The 16,370-nt window shown below is 38.4% G+C and overlaps 1 protein-coding gene across 3 annotated transcripts in view; it reads right to left on the reverse strand.

Annotated features, from left to right (window-relative positions):
• C9H12orf50 (chromosome 9 C12orf50 homolog) overlaps positions 1–15,397 on the reverse strand; it is a 25,866-nt gene extending 10,469 nt beyond the window's left edge. For 2 of the 3 annotated variants that reach the window (XM_029542546.1, XM_021205592.2), the window contains exons 1-7: positions 15,337–15,397; positions 13,139–13,258; positions 12,803–12,923; positions 5,519–5,680; positions 4,162–4,239; positions 3,968–4,081; positions 1,825–1,935 (exon numbers count right to left, since the gene is read on the reverse strand). In XM_029542546.1, the coding sequence (XP_029398406.1) occupies positions 1,825–1,935; positions 3,968–4,081; positions 4,162–4,239; positions 5,519–5,680; positions 12,803–12,923; positions 13,139–13,150 (598 nt within the window). In that variant the 5' untranslated portion in view covers positions 13,151–13,258; positions 15,337–15,397. The remainder of the gene's footprint in view (positions 1–1,824; positions 1,936–3,967; positions 4,082–4,161; positions 4,240–5,518; positions 5,681–12,802; positions 12,924–13,138; positions 13,259–15,336) is intronic. The other variant, XM_021205590.1, reaches the window with a different exon arrangement.
• Between the last annotated feature and the right edge of the window lie 973 nt (positions 15,398–16,370).

The following is a 16,370-nucleotide window of genomic DNA, read 5'->3' on the forward strand; positions in this document are numbered from 1 at the left end:
TCTCTCTCTCTCTCTCTCTCTCTCTCTCTCTCTCTCTCTCTCTCTCTCTCCTTTCCTGTCCTATTTTCTTTCTCTTTCTCTGTGTGTATCTTCAGAAAGAAATGAATACGTATATAGCATATATAGACTATATTTTAAATAGGCACAGGTAAATACATCTGTGCTTTACCTTCTTATTTACATATCAATGTGTATATATGAAATTTACACAGCAATGTCAAAGGGCTACTTCAACAATCAACATTGTAACTGTGTCTCAAACAACTCAAATGCTTAACTAAAATACTCAAACTAAAGGAGTTCAAACTCTACATTTCCACTCAAATAGCAATTAAAAATGCAGAACTCAACTGGCAGCAGTTACCAATGAGTGGGGACTATTGCTTTAACTAGAACAAACCCTCCCTTAGTGACTGATGATAAAAGGCTAATTTTAAGTAGTATTGAGATATAACAGAACAACTTGACAAAAGAGGGCATCAAGGTAGCCAAAAAGTTCATGAAACTATGGAAATAGATGAGTATGCATGTGGAATTTTTCCAAACTATCCATCCCAAAGTAACATGCTTCATTACATTCAAAGCTCAAGAATACATTACAAATAGTAAGACTAAAAACAATACTTCACAAGTTTAAATTGAATCTGGACTCACTGGCTATAACTATAAAATTGACTGACTTCCTCTCAAGATGTTCTACCCGCTGTTAAAAGAATTTAATTATCAATTTAAAGTGTGTTACTTTCATATGCAAAGACCCAGGGGATGTTTCTAATTAAACAAAGAATCCTATGGTATCTGGAGAATCAACAAGACTCACTTCACTAAGTCGGGAACCCAGTCTTCCTGATGAATGAGAGGCTTGACATCCTTCCATACTGCTGCTAAGCAAGGTATTACTCACTGCGTTATTAGGAAGATTATGAAAGTGTAAAACCATTCATTCTCCCATTTCCTAAGTCCCAGCAGAGCAAGAAATGCATATGAAGGAAAGCAATGCTTTACAGGAAAGGGTTAGCTTTCTCAATGACTGAGAATAATCTGTTCCCACCCACCCACCCCCCAAAAGGGTATATGGTTTAGTAATATTTTGCCAAAGTGGAAAATTAAGGCTGGTCAGAGGATACGGATTGCCAGCTTTGCACTCTGACTCTCCTTAGGTCTACAGCACGAGGGAAGAAGTAGCCCAGAGAGGAGATGTAGACAGAAGAGAATGGCTGAACATCAGGTCTGCGGAGAGCATCAAAAACACGCTCCGGCCTCGGTGACACGTGATTTTCTTTTGCATACACTATTCCTATCTGTCTTGTGTTTATGCTGTTGTTGTTTCCACATCTGGAAAAAGCGTCTACATCTTCTCAAGAACTTATTTCTATCAGAGGATGGATTTTCCTGCATGCTAATGGACAATAGTTTTTAAATATTTAAGCTATGATAAACAATGAGAATGTGTGTCTTGGTGTACGTGATATTTATATTCAGATATCACTACCTCAGCTCTCCCCAAGTATTCATTAGTCACCTCCACTGCACTTGGCCGTGAGTTAGTATGTTATTGCGTGTGCTTAATATCTGAATTAGTTGTAGCCTGGAGTTGGGCGTGCACACATTCATGCCAGATGTCTCATAATGAATGGTAGAGAAGCTGAAGTGGCCTGTCCATGGAGCATAAATTTTCCCAAGGCATTTAGTGGAGATACCAGCCTTTCAGGGCATCTTATTTTATGATGTGTCTGCAAACTTTGCCTTAAATAGGAAAAGAGGAAAACATTAAGGGCAAACCCTGAGTTTTGGAAATAATATATTTGGACCCGTCCAGCTTACCTCCATTTTCAAAAGCAGCAATGTCAGTCCTTGGTTTCCTATCCAATGGCGTTTTTGCCTCCCCTGCCCTTTCAAATAGGCTAAACTTGGTTGGAACTGTAAGACCATCTCCTAGGAATGGGAAGAAAGTTTAAAAAAAAAAGAAAAAGTCACTCTAGTAATCAGTCCACTATAAATAGTATTGTAATGGAATTCACAGTGACAGTTAAGAAACTTAAACATTAATATATACACTATGATCTGGCGAATGACATAAGCACACTGAGTTCAAGCTAATTTTGTGAATGACAAAAATAGTAGATTTTTTTTCTCTTACTTGGATTGGTAAGTAGTCGGCAATTTGAGTTTTAACAATCTTACACTATTGCACGTGCACACTATGCTTTGGTTGGTGTTTCACTGTAATGAATTTGTAATCTTTAGTTTCTATCTCTTCATGACTAATTTAGCAAATAGAATTATAGCCTAGAAGTTCTAATGATACTTGATAATTAAATTATTTTCATGGTTTTCATTGTATATATCCAGATAATCTACTTTGAAAATAAACTGTTAACCTTAAAAAATACAAACCGAACAAACAAAAATGGCTGCCTGATGCAGCGAGCTTCTGAACAGGATAATTTACCAAGAAAGAGTAGATTCACTTTGTAGATACCAGTAGCATTGCTGGGGAAAATTGTGGAGGGAACCCAGAAACAATCATGTATCAAAGACAATTTCCTGACTTTGATATTTTTGCTATAATTTTATAAGAATGATTAACACCACAGAAAAATCTTAGTGGAAGTGTTCATAATTGCTCTAATAGTAATTAAAAACCCAGATGTAGTAAAATAATAACATTTCCTGTCAGTTTAAGTCAGGGATTCTCAACCTCTATGTTGAGAAATCTTTGGTGTTGAATGACCCTCTCACAAGGCTTCCCTAAGACCATCAGAAAACAGATATTTACATTAAAATTACTAACAGAAGCAAGGTTAGTAATGAGGTAGCCGCAAAAATAACTATGGTTACCACAATGTGAGAAACTGTATTAAAGGATCGCAGCATTAGAAAGGTTGAGAACCACTGTTCTAAGTGAACAGGAAACAAGAGTTAGCTTTTGAAAGCAATTCAAGGCAATATTTATGTTTACAAATGTATATGTTATCTGTCTTATAACCTTACATTTTTAATTTTGATCAGCAGGTGTGTCTTTTATTTTTGTTTGCTTGTTTTAAAGTTTCTCAAGTGTGGTTAGTAGGAACCTCAGCCGGCTCCACCTTCTGACAGTCTATTACTGCCACCTTCTGCCAGGCACTTAAACAGCTTGCTAAGTAGGGGGGGGGGAGGAGGTACAGATGCACTGTTCTGTATCCAACTGACCAACCTGAGCCTTTTCATCTCTTTCCTCTGTTCTCCCTTCTCTCTGATAGCTCCTCTCTCTCTGAGCCCTCCTTCCTTCCTGACCTCCAGAGAAGCAGGGAGCAGTCTTCTACCTCTAATGCTATGTACATGTAAGCTCACTCTAAAGACAGAAAACCTATATAAACTTATAGCACCCATGTACTTTTCTTCAAACGCCTGCTTTTCCATACACAATACAAATGCTCTTTGTCTTGTTTTGAAGGACAAGATGCAGACCAGAAGCACTCAGACATGCTTAAAGGAAATGCATCATCAAAGAGTCTGGGACTTAGCCATCAAAACGGCCTTAGCCTTGCCTGATACACAAAAGACGTTTATTCAACAGACAGAATGATAATCTGCCATTAACATCGTTTTATCACCTCGCTTTTGTCCACCCTGATCTGGGTTCCCCTTTCCATTCAAAATAAAACATCCAGTTCTATTTCACTGAAATACCGATGAGACAGAAAGGCAAATTATTTACAGAGTTCCTGTGTGGAGTGTGAGAGTTACCTGTGTCTGTGAAGTCTGCTCATTTGGTGGGGTTTCTTTGGGGAAATATCATTACATTAATAGCATCCTTTCGTAGGAAATTTGGGTCATGTAGTAGAAAGTGCCTTTCTCACTCACAAACTGGATATATTATTTATCATTTCATCCTGCTCTAGTGTACACTGCACTGAATAATTCAGGATCTATTCATTAAGTATCTCGTGCATGTCACTTTGAATATTGCCATCTCGTTTCTTACCTTCTTGTAATTCACTGCCATTTTCCAAAGGCTTTTCTAACTCTTTCTCCACTGTCAGAGCTATGCTTTTTGATGTTGGGATGTCTGGAGGAGCATGGAATCTATAGTATTCACCTAAACTCCCATGAGAAAAGAATGGTTAGCATGTGGATCATACCAATCATTGGAAATTCCACAAAAGTATGATTTCTTACCAGATTTATAACACATCTCCTTTATTGCTCTTTTCTCTTCAATTTCTTCAGGGGTCTTTGTCCATAAACTAGAAGCATCTATAGGATATATATGTATATATATTTTAATTAAATTGCCCCAATTCCAAATAATCTGAACATTTATAAACCAGAAAGAAAAATCCCCAGTGTTGTTTTTATGAGTGGATTGTTCTTTACCTAATGTTTGAAGTTAAAAAAAATGTACAAACTCTTATTTCAAAATGCTTCTATGTTTAGTCATTGAAAGAATCACTGAAGAGAAGTGGTATATTTTATGCTCTGTGTCCAGAGATGAGAGGTTGAAAACACAGGTGCACTGAGATGCAGTGTGGTGGAGTGTGTGGGCAGGAGAGAGTAGATCTATGCCTGGGCATTCCTAAGTGCAGAAGTTGTGGCAGTGGTACCCACAGAAAGATGCATTCCAGCACCGAGACAAAGTAAATTTGTTTTTGCAAGTGTCTGTCTGAAGTTTATCTGTACTGTGATGATATGGGGAAGAAAGGCAGAACCACGACGCAGCACACGTGGGTCCTACTCTTGCCCATACGTCTCTAAGGAATATTAGGGATGAAGTAGATGCAGGGCTTTATAAATTCCAAGCTGCTCTCTGGATCATTAGAACTCTGCCTGAACCTGACCAATACAGAGGCGGATGCTGGCAGCTAACCATAGCACTGAAATGGAAGAGTTAGGGGAAGGACTTAAAGAGGTGAAGGGGATTGCAACCCCACAGGAAGAACAATATCAACTAACCAGACCCCCACTCTAAAGCTTCCAGGGACTAAACCACCCATGGGAGAGAACCATGGCTCCAGCTACATATGTAGCAGAAGATGGTCTTGTCTGACATCAATAGCTGGAGAGGCCCTTGGTCCTATGGAGGCTTGATGCCACAGCATAGGGGGATGCTAGGGTGGGGAGGCGGGAGTGGGTGTGGAGGCAGAGGAGAACCCGCACAGAGGCAGGGGGAGGGAGGATGGGATAGGGGGGCAGAGGAGAAACAAAAAAAGGGGTACCACATTTGAAATGTAAATAAATATATGTAAAAAAAAATAAAAGGAAAAGAAACTCGGAGGAGTGAATTTTACAAGAAATAAATGTATGTATGCCAGGCTCAGAGTAGTTGACTCTTATGAGGCTCTTTGTACCTCTCTGTAAGTACAGGCACCAATGTAAATGCTAGATAAGTCTCCTGATCACCATACAACAGAACCTCTAAGGTCAATATATACATTTCTCAACAAAACAGTTGAATATTGCATGTGAAACCTCAAATAGTTGAGGAGTACTGCGGGTTTTGACATGTATACTGCAATCTGAGAAAGGGGATACTAACCATTTGGTTCCTCTTCTTCCTCCTCCTCCTCTTCTTCAAAGTTAGTCTTTAAAACTAATGGATGATGAATGGGTCTTGATACATTCTCCATGGGTTTCAGAGGTTCCTGACTCTGGGTTGGGGGTGGGCTTCCTTCCTGACTTTCTTTCTGTAAGGTGTTATCTACAGAGAAAACCCAACACTTTAGTCTGTTCAACCATCATTACTAATCCATCCAGTGGCCACCCATTCTTTGTTATGTTTTTCATTGTTTGCTTAAAAACATAGAAATAGCCTCATGTCTTCTGGATGTGATAGAACTGTTATATTCATAAACTCAGAGTAGCTGTGTTTGCCTGAATAAGACCTATTCAAAATCAAATCAGTATGGAAAGGATAGGGGTTTTGAAGGACCCTTCCCTAACTGACGGTTAATGATTTCAGAAGGAAAGGTGATTTTTCTTGATGAATGTGGGCTTTGATAGGTTAATCACATCCCAGTGGATGGCCACACACACACATGAGTATGTGGACAGTAGAAACTTGTCTTGATAAGTTATTTTTTTTTTAATGAGAAGAAATGTGGGAGGCAGGGAGTGGATCTGAGAGGAGCTCAGAGTAGTGGCTGGTGAATATGACTCAGAAGGGGGGACTAACTATACATAGGTGGCAGCCGTTTGAGAAACCACATAACTCTCCAGGGTCATAGTGCCGAAAGAGACATGTGTGGTTAAGGCTAGTCACTCCTTCTGAGCCACCTGTAGAATTGCCCTTGATACCACATGAACAGAAAAACGGGCTTTTTATTGTGTTTACTTCCAACAGTCTTTTCCTATTATACAGATTATCTTAACCATCTTGGTTAATTTACAATGGTAATGATAATGGTGGTACATTTTGGAAACAACCCCAATGCACAGACACTGTTGCTGAATCATACAGATGAGATTACTGTGCCACAGAGAGTTGCCCAGTGTTACATTGTCAAGTGTGTGGCAGGCTGATGATTTTAACCCAGTCTAAGATGTAGCCAGTGATCTTTATCTTTTTTTTTTTTTTTTTTTTTAACGAGTACAGAGTAGCTATCTTCAGACACACCAGAAGAGGGCATCGGATCCATTACAGATGGTTCTGAGCCACTGTGTGGTTGCTGGGAGATGAACTCAGGACCTCTGGGAGAGGAGTCAGTGCTCTTAACCATGGAGCCATCTCTCCATTCCTGTCTTTATCTTTTGCAAACTCTATGCCTGGTGTTTCTGCAGCAACAATAGCTTATGGAAAGACACCTCTGAGTCAAGAACAGGGGAAGGAAAACGTGCATCTGAGATCAGCTCTGTCCTTAGTCTCTTCTGCTATGTAAGTCCCAAATTTCCAGTTTTCCCTTAAATCCAATCAAACTGGGCTTTATTTTTCCCTTAAAGCCAGCAGTGGACTGCAATTAGCTCAGGTCAGCCTTTGAGGAATGAGTGTTAAATTTCATTGGCTACAAGTGCGTGTTATAAACCCCACACCCACATGAAGAGAACCATAATCGACTCACAATTGATAAATTTACTTAGAGCATAGATATGATCTACAATGGCAAATCAGCTGATGGGAGATCATACTTCATCTTGGAAGAGTACACCTGGTGATGTAGATAGCATGCTGTAGCTCCGTCTTGCCAGCTTACAGGTGCTGTCTGGTAGGTCTCAATTCAAGCAAGTCAAAACTCAAAATATTTTTCACTGGTTGTCTTTTTTAAATATCTAAGCTTTATCTTATCTTGGCCCAAAAGACATCATTGTGTATAGGTTACATATGCTTTGTATTAGCTTATAGTTTATTAGATGTGCCTCTTCATAATGTATAACATTTCCACCTTGCTTTTATAAGTAGTTATATGTACTTAATGAAACAAAGATAGGTAGATGTTTTTCATAAATGTACATATGACAATTTAATGATCTAAGGTAAAAAATAAAATATAAGATTCTAGCTCTGACCAACATAGCACTTGGTAGACAGCCTGCTCCAAATACCGTCACAATCATCAAGTCTGCCAGGGATCAATTTATATCTTCTATAGTGTTCAGTACTGCTAGAATGAATGGGTAATGTATTGGTTCAATACCTTTTTAAATTTATTTATTTAAATTCCAGTTGTTGCCCCCTCCCATCTCTCTCCCATAGTGCCTCATCCCATTCCTCCTTTCCTTTGCCTCTGAGAGAGTGCTCCCACCCTTACCAGAGCTCCCCCTTCCCTGAGTCCTCAGTCTCTTGAGGATTAAGCACAATAGATATATTTTTTAAAACCTTTGATACTTGGTATTCTTGGGGACACAAAGGTTGGTATGCATAAATCTTGGGCTCCAGTGTGGTGGCATGAGGTGGTGGAACTTTTAAGAGGAGAGGACAATGAGAAAGAATAACATCATAAAACTGCTGTCCTCATGAATAGATTAATGCCTTCTCTTGTGCAAGGGTCAAGTGTTCTGAGATTCATTGCACTCCCATGAGTCGATTGTTTTAAACATGGGGCTGGCATCTCCCTTTGTGCTAATTACACGGTTACATTTACTGCTACTTCTCTGCTATGTTGTGATGTAGGTAGAAGACCTTCACAGAACATCTGTACTGTGTTGTTTGGACATGGGTCCATTAAATTTATAAGGCAGACCAACCTCTTTTCTTTACATACTAAGCACCCTCTGGTACTTTGTAACACCAGATAAACTAGAACAGCAGTTTACATACTACCGAGAAATCTGATTCTCTTTCTAGAGAATAGAACTGTGTCAGGTCAGAGGAGACCACAACATGAAGGAGTTTTCAGCTTAACAGGATTTCCCAGGGTAGAACGGCTGAGAAGTAATATTATTACCCTTGTTAACTGTTTGGCATTGGTAAGTTAAACTAAGAGTCTTGGTCTCGTGGAGCTTTTCCTCTATAAGGAAACATTAGAGAATAAATAGTGTGCATAGCAACCAAGTTATACTGCATCTGAGAGAGTCATGGGGGGTGTAGTAAACAGGGAAGAGTGAAGGACAAGGAAGATTGGCTGTGTATTCCAAGGAGGTGGGACAGCAGGCTACATTTTAATTATGGCATCAATTAAAGGCGATGTTTGAGCAAAGATGTGAAGAATAGCATAGTTTGTCATAAAGATGCTGACAGGGCACCTCAGAAAAGCCCTGCAAACAGGAATATACTGATCTGCTCTAACAAAGGAGAGTAGGGAAACACACAGTTGGGGCAGGATGCGAAGTACCTGGGTGCTAGGGAACTAAATGAGTGAGTGCATGATCAAATAACTCCCCAAATTCAAGCTCCTGTTAGGGGGCTGACCTCTCTGAAGAAGATGAAGAGATACTGGAGGATTCTGAGTAGAGGAGTAAAACCTTCTTCATCTAGGATGGTAGGTGCTGCGCTTTGACAGGTACAGCTGTGACAATATAGTTATGAGGTGATAACGGTGGCTTGACCCATGGAGAGTATGCAAAGATGATGGGAAGGTCTGACTCTGATCTATCGGGATGATAGAATTATGTTTCTGCATGGATTAGATATGGGATAATGACAGAAATTCTGGAGAGCGATTTAGATGTCCTAAGCAACTGCAAAGATGGGTTTACCATTGTGATGAGAACTGCTATGGGTGGAGCAGTTTGGGAAAGTATAGATTGATATCAAAATGGCAGCCGTAAGCATGTTAAGTGGGAAATGTTTCTTAGTCAGAAAAGTCAAGAGATAAAGTAAGAAATTGGATCTAGACATCTAATAGCAGTGGGGTCAGGAGAAAAATCTAGATCAAGTGGTTATATAAACTTCAGAGTTAATGATGCATGAAACACTGAAGTCACAAGCTTGGGACTAGAGAGACAGATCTGTGATTAATACCTTGTCCAGCACAACTATGAAGACTAAAGTTCAGATCCTAGCACCCATATGACAAGCTGGTATCCTAGGATGGCTTGGAACTCTAGCTCTGTAGGATATGACATCCTCTTCTAGCCTCTACTTGTACACAGGTAGGTGCACTCTAACACATACATGTAATGCATGCATTTACACTCACAAAGACATGCATGGAAATAAATAAAATAAATGAATGGAAAATAATTACTAGTTAAAAAAGGAAGGGGGACAAAAGGGAGAAAGGGGAAAGATAATAAAGAGGGGTGACAATGATCAAGAATCACTATGTACATGCATGACAGTATAGACACACCCATTGTTGGGTACAATTAACATGCAATAATAAACATTAAAAAGTAAAAATAAGACTTATGATATTACAAGACAGGGGATAGAAAAACGGAGAGTCAATGACTGACTCCTTGGATACAACTCATGAGGACAAGGGCAAGTCACAGCAGATACAGAATAAAGACAGTGTTGAGGGCTGCAAGCTGCTAAGGAATGATGTGAAGGGAGGAAGGGATACCAAATGTGTCTACTTCTTCCAATGGCTGAGTACATAAGGACTCAGATTTGGCTCATGCATTTAACAGTCTGTATACAGTGAGTAGAAAATTTGAAGAAGCCTGGTTATCAGTAAAGAGAAGAAAGGAGGAAGGAAGGGAGGGAGGGAAGAGGAAAGAAAGAAGTAAAGAAGCAAGGATGGAGGGAGGAAAGAAGGAAGGAAGGAAGGAAGGAAGGAAGGAAGGAAGGAAGGAAGGAAGGAAGGAAGGAAGGGAGGAGAGGAGAGGAGAGGAGAGGAGAGGAGAGGAGGGGGGAGGGATGGAAGAATATATTTACAGCAAGAATAAACAAATAATTTAAAAAATACTACAGCGAGAAGAAAACAACATGGCTACTTATGAGAGAATGGATTGAGAATACTATTTAGTAACAAAGAAGATAAAGATAAATGTGTATTTGTACAATGAGGAATGACTTGGCAAGTCTAAAATTGATGGTGTAGACATCACAAGAAGAATTATTGAGTGTTGATTTAGTTACCATGTGGAACAGTAGACTAGACAGAGAATGACAGTTCATTCTAGGAAGTGGAAAGAGGAGACTAACACAAATGCTAGTTGGGTAGACAAAAGTATAGAGAATTTCTCTACTCATTCCTTAAGTTCTTCAGTAAGATATCAAGGTCATTAGGAGGAGGAGATGTTGGGATATGGATGAGAGTGAAGACCTTACAAAAACATATTTCTGAAGAATAGCGATCTATATGGAGGCCTATCCTAGAGCATGGACCCATTGAGGGCTGTGTCAGGATCTTAAACCCCATCAGCATGGTCATTTGTTATCTATAGACATGTACCATTTACTGCATATATATACAAAAGAGGTAGGGAGTCATCTACCAATATTATGGCTGGAAGAAAAATTTACTGCAGTTAGTGAATGCTAACAGATTAGGGAGTCTCTGAAAAACATTGGTTGCCAGGGAAACTCATGAAGAAGACATTACAGGAGTTATTGAGGAATTAAAAACAGAGAGACTAGGGTGATGATAGGGCATACATTTTCATATTGAAATTAGCAATAATTAATAAAGTGGTCCTAATATGGTAACTAGGAGTTATGCACATGTTGAAAACAATGAGAGGATGTAGAAGAACATAAACAAAAACAAAGGGTGTTAGCATGACACCAAGGAACCAAATAATATAAATAATTAACATCAGATTTATGGTGGGTGGCATTAGAGAGGAGTGTTAGAAACGGTATGAAACTGACAGCAAGAACCAAGAAAAATCCCTCATCTCACACCAGAGCTGGTGGTCCTTGAGATTTAAAGGAGAGACAGTGGAGTGGAAGCAACCAAGAGTGAAGAGTCCTGTAGAAGAGCTAGAGTCCTCAAAAGGAAGAACTTCTTACATAAAAGTATGAGGATGAGAGGAAAATTCAGAGATGATGGAACTGTGTCTACCAAAGAGAAAAGTGAGTGAATACAAAGGAAGGACAGGCAAGGACCACTTTAGAGTCTCTTGTGCTGATTGATGCTAAAAGAAAAAACAGAATAAAATTAGATATATTCAAAATATGAGACATGCAAGTGCATACGTTGAGCCTATGCTGGATAAATAGTGTCATGAGCATGAGGAACTCTCTGCTCTCTTTTCAAGATCCAGGAAGATTTAAGGGCACTTGGCATTACCAGTCTGCACACCCCTTTTAGTATCTCCTTATCACAAGCTAAAATGCTTAGGGAAAGGGGTCGAACCCAGTGCATGGAATATAGAGATGACTCTATTGAAGGGAGGCTTACTCTAAGAGTCAGGCTCAGCTGTAACATGTGTTGGAAAAGTTGAGACTTTCAGAAAGGTCAGTTCTATTTGCAACATAAAAAAATAGTCCATTCAACAACACTACAGCCCTTAGTTAAGAGATTATTTTAACAGTGGGGTGACCAATGATTGCCATTTACACAGGCATCTGATCCAGCTCTGCTCTGAGTTTTGTTTCCTGCTAGTCTTAAAGGAGTTAAGGAAATCACCAGAATTGAACAACCAGATAAAATAACGTATTGAGAATGTTTCCCACTGTGTAAGAGTCATACTATTTGTAAACTAAAAAGGCCAAGCTAACAAATTACATACCTTCAGGACTTCCAGTAAGTTACTGCTTAGTTTAACTCTTAATTCATATGTCTAAGCAACCAATCAACTGCATATTATATATCTAAATCTATCCATCCATTCAACCATCTATCTATCTATCTATCTATCTATCTATCTATCTATCTATCTATCTGTCTATCATCTACCTATAATCTATCTACCTATCTACTTAGCGCTCTCTCTCTCTCTCTCTCTCTCTCTCTCTCTCTCTCTCTCTCTCTCTCTGTAAATTTTTAGGGAAATTGTATTCCCTATCTCCAGATGCTTACAGTCTTATGAAGAAGAGAAAAATAAAAGTATTGCACATTTCCCAAATATATAATAAAAGGAAGTAAGTTTTAGCAACCCACTTATTGAGGTAATATGAAACTAATCTTTCAATTCCTAAAGGACTAATATCATATTCTGCTCATATCTAGGACTATTCCATCAGAGAAATATGGTGAGCATAACAGACCAGTTCCTCCAACGAGGTTCCATTAAATATGAGGTCTTCTGTGTTATGCGAAGAATCTATTCTAAGTCTCACCTTGGAGGAGCATTTTGGTATTACAGCAGATAATAACTGCTCTGCTAGAACTGAGACACCTACCCCAGAGCATGTCTTTGCTCTCTCCACCTATGAGAGATTCCTGAAATTCTCAAAGTCTTACAGTCTTACATGCAAATGTGTCACCCTAGGTGGCTATTCCAAGATCACACTATAATAACGTATATGGCCAGTTATTACAGATATACTCACTGCTACTTGGTGGCAAAAACAATCCATTGATATTTCGGGGTTTGCTGTGGTAAAAGATACAACTGATCTTCACACAACCCAGAGGTTGTGTTTCCCAGAAGCATGAAATGCTGCAGTTTTGCTAGGAAAAGGAAGGTGGGAGAAAATACATTTAGGTATTCAATAAATGCATGCTGATGCCATGTAACAAGAAGAGCCTTCACTGCTGACTTAAGGTCGACATGCTTCCTACAAATTCTTGAGGGAAGAAGAACTACTTCTTCCCTATTTTGCTTAAATTCCATTCAATGATGGAGGAAGGAAGGTTGCTTTAAAGAAAATGATCAGTCATTTTACCTGCATTTCCATGTGTCTAAATCTGCAAAGTGGGTCTAAACATTTTCTCTCTCTCCATAATGAGCACACAGTGTCACTGCCAAGGGCTTCTTCACAGTGTCGGAATCGGCACTGGGAACCCTACGAAACAAACAGTACACAAGACACAATATATTAGTGTTAGTGTTTAATCACAAAATGTTAGCCAACTAAGGAATAAGGAGTCCACAAAATTGGGATCATGGAAACATATAGTCAATACACATAGGTAAAGACTAAATTGTAGCAACTTTGTCTCTTCTTAGTGAGAAACTGCTAAGGAAAAGTACAAAAGTTACTCTCAAAATACTGCCCTTACCATCCAGTTAGCCCACAGAATTCACTATGAGCAAAGATGTAAGAATAGAGACTACCCTGATACAATAACAGGGAAAGTTTGTTTTTCTTTCTGGGGAAATCTTGGCGACTATCTAAGAAGTACGAGCCCCATCCAGCATGTGAACACAGTCTCTACCAACCTCGAAGATGCAGAGTCTGTGGAGATGCTGCAAGCTGTGTTGATATTGAGGAAGCAGAACCTCAATTGTGTGATGCTGTGAAATTTGAAATAATTATATCACACATAAAATACATGTTTTATGTTCGTGACTTACGAAGACAGTTGACTAAATATATTTACACAGGTATTTTTATGTACCAATGAAAGTGGATGTGGATTGTGTCGATGGTCTACTATTACTTGGTGTTTTTAATTATATATTCTTTTGTATATCCATCCAGAGTTGGATGAACTGTAGGCCACTGTCTCGTAGATGGGAGAACTGCAAGCAATAGTGACATTCCATTACATTCCTCCCTCTTTGATATATAAGCTATGCCTTCCTTTTACTTCCTTCTTCACCTTCTCCTCCCTTCAAAGATGGACTCTGCAAGCACAGGATAATGAGCTCTGAGTTGGGATTCATGCAAATGGGGATTTATCGCCATGGCTTCACTACTTGTCAACAACCACTCATTTTCTGTTCGTTTTTACACTTTAAAAAATAAAATAGAATCCTATCATGGGATGCTGTGATAACCTGTGAAATGTAAGGTAAAATGGTTTCTAGATTCTATCTCATCTCATCTCACCTCTCACCTCAATCTATCTATCTATCTATCTATCCATCAATCATTCTCAGAGGTTATTGTTCATCAATCATTTGGGGAAAAACAGAGAGACAAATCTCTGTGCCATTCTGAAACAAAAAGTGTGTCCTCTAAGATCTCTGTGGAAAGGTAACATGACAAACTTGGGTTGAGTTCTCATGACCAATGAGTTGGACTACAGATTTCAAGCAGAGCTGAAAGATGCTTAACGAGACAGAGCTTCTAGTGTTCTTTGTATTTTGATTTACTTTAGGTTCATTTGAGACATGAGCAACAAGAGAGTTCCTATATTTATTCAGTTTTTATTAAAGACTCATTAATCCCAATTCATTTTTCCACTTGGTTGATTTGATTATGTTACAGTCTATCTCCCTTTACATGGTATTTAATTTCTTTCTATTATTTAGACTTCTGATAGAAAAAATGCCATAACGGTTTATTAATTTCAAACAAGAAAACGGATACTGTGCGGTGAATAGTAACCTGAATTCAACTATTGGATTATGTATGACTGAAATCACATTCACCAAAATAATATGCTATAATATAAAAAACATTATATAGTGAACAGAATTAGGAATTTGAAATAATATATGCAAAAATATTATATGAAAACTAACATGAAATTGACATATATAATCAACATATCATAGTTTTAAATTAACCCACATTTCCTCACATAAATTCAGGATATGAAAAATACATAGGTTTTTCCATAAGAGTTAAGGTATCTTTTTATTGCTATCTCTCCCTTCATTCAATTAAAAAGCTTAAGCATGTGGACTGTAAGTTGTACAATATTTACCTTTATGCATGTGGAATTAACAAAGAAATAGCAGTCATTCCCAACTTCTGCCATTTTCAATCTCTTGCTGCTAATCCAATGATTTTTTTAAAAATATGTACAAATTGCAGGAACGCAAATATAAGAACTATCAGTGTGTGAGGGGGAAAACTTGTTCTTTTCCACAGCCTTTCAGGCTATCAGTAGTATTCCTTTAAAACTGACCTCCTGTTGACAGTATATTACACAATAGATAATTCTTAAATTAATTTAAATTAGAAGATACCTTCTCTAGCTTTGCAGAAATGTTGAAAGTGGTTACTAGTAATCACACAAACTCAAACTTCCAGAATTTTCCTCACTATTACATAATCCATTGTGTGCTCATCATAAGTGACCTCATATGCAACTGTAGGCTAGTCCACCTAAGTGGATTATTTCCCCTATCCAATATATATCAACTATATTAAGCATTGCTTGTAGATATTACACTGTGTTTTATCTTCCAGCGTTCTGATTAAAGAAATATAACTTCATGTTTTCAAAATTAAAATTGGGTAAGTATTTTATAAGAAAGTTATTATTTCTATATGTGGTTTGGAAGTAGAACTAAGGAAACTATGCTACACACACACACACACACACACACACACACACACAGTCCAAGAAAATAGATACAATTCATTAATTACGATACAATTGATTATTTATGTACCTGGTGCCATACACTGACTTAGGAAATATCACATACAGATTTTAACACAGTAATATTTATTAAAATAAGTAGGAGTACCTATTCATCCGGTGGCTTTATTACATTTTCATCCATCCTGAAAAGAGAATTCGTGTCATCCAATAGCAAACGCTGTATTTCCAGAGTGCTCGAAAAGTTGTAGAATTTGTTGAAAACCATGGGAAGTCTTCTGATTCACAGACCGAGACATTTCAATGAGAAGTTTTGAAAATCTTCATGCTAGCACCTTTCCTATGGGAACCAGAACCTAGTATGAATGAGGAATATTCATCACAGGGCACCTAGGATTTGGCTGGAGACAACTGAACACACGGGATAAAAGCACGTTTTGAAATACTTCAGACTTTGGATTGAAATCTCAACGGATCAAGACACAAGCATCGATTTCCACTTTAAGTAAAATGGTAAATTGTCATGAATTTTTTGAATCCATAGTACAGAGTGTTAATCTTGGAGAGAAAACTAAATTTAGAGGAAAGATGGCTTGCTTATAACAACAGGATGGCGGCAGTGTTAAAAGTAAAGGGGCAGATGATGATTCCGCACCGCCCAAGAAAATGTTGATG

This window comes from Mus pahari, chromosome 9 (genome assembly GCF_900095145.1).
Source record: "Mus pahari chromosome 9, PAHARI_EIJ_v1.1, whole genome shotgun sequence".
NCBI lineage: Eukaryota > Metazoa > Chordata > Mammalia > Rodentia > Muridae > Mus > Mus pahari.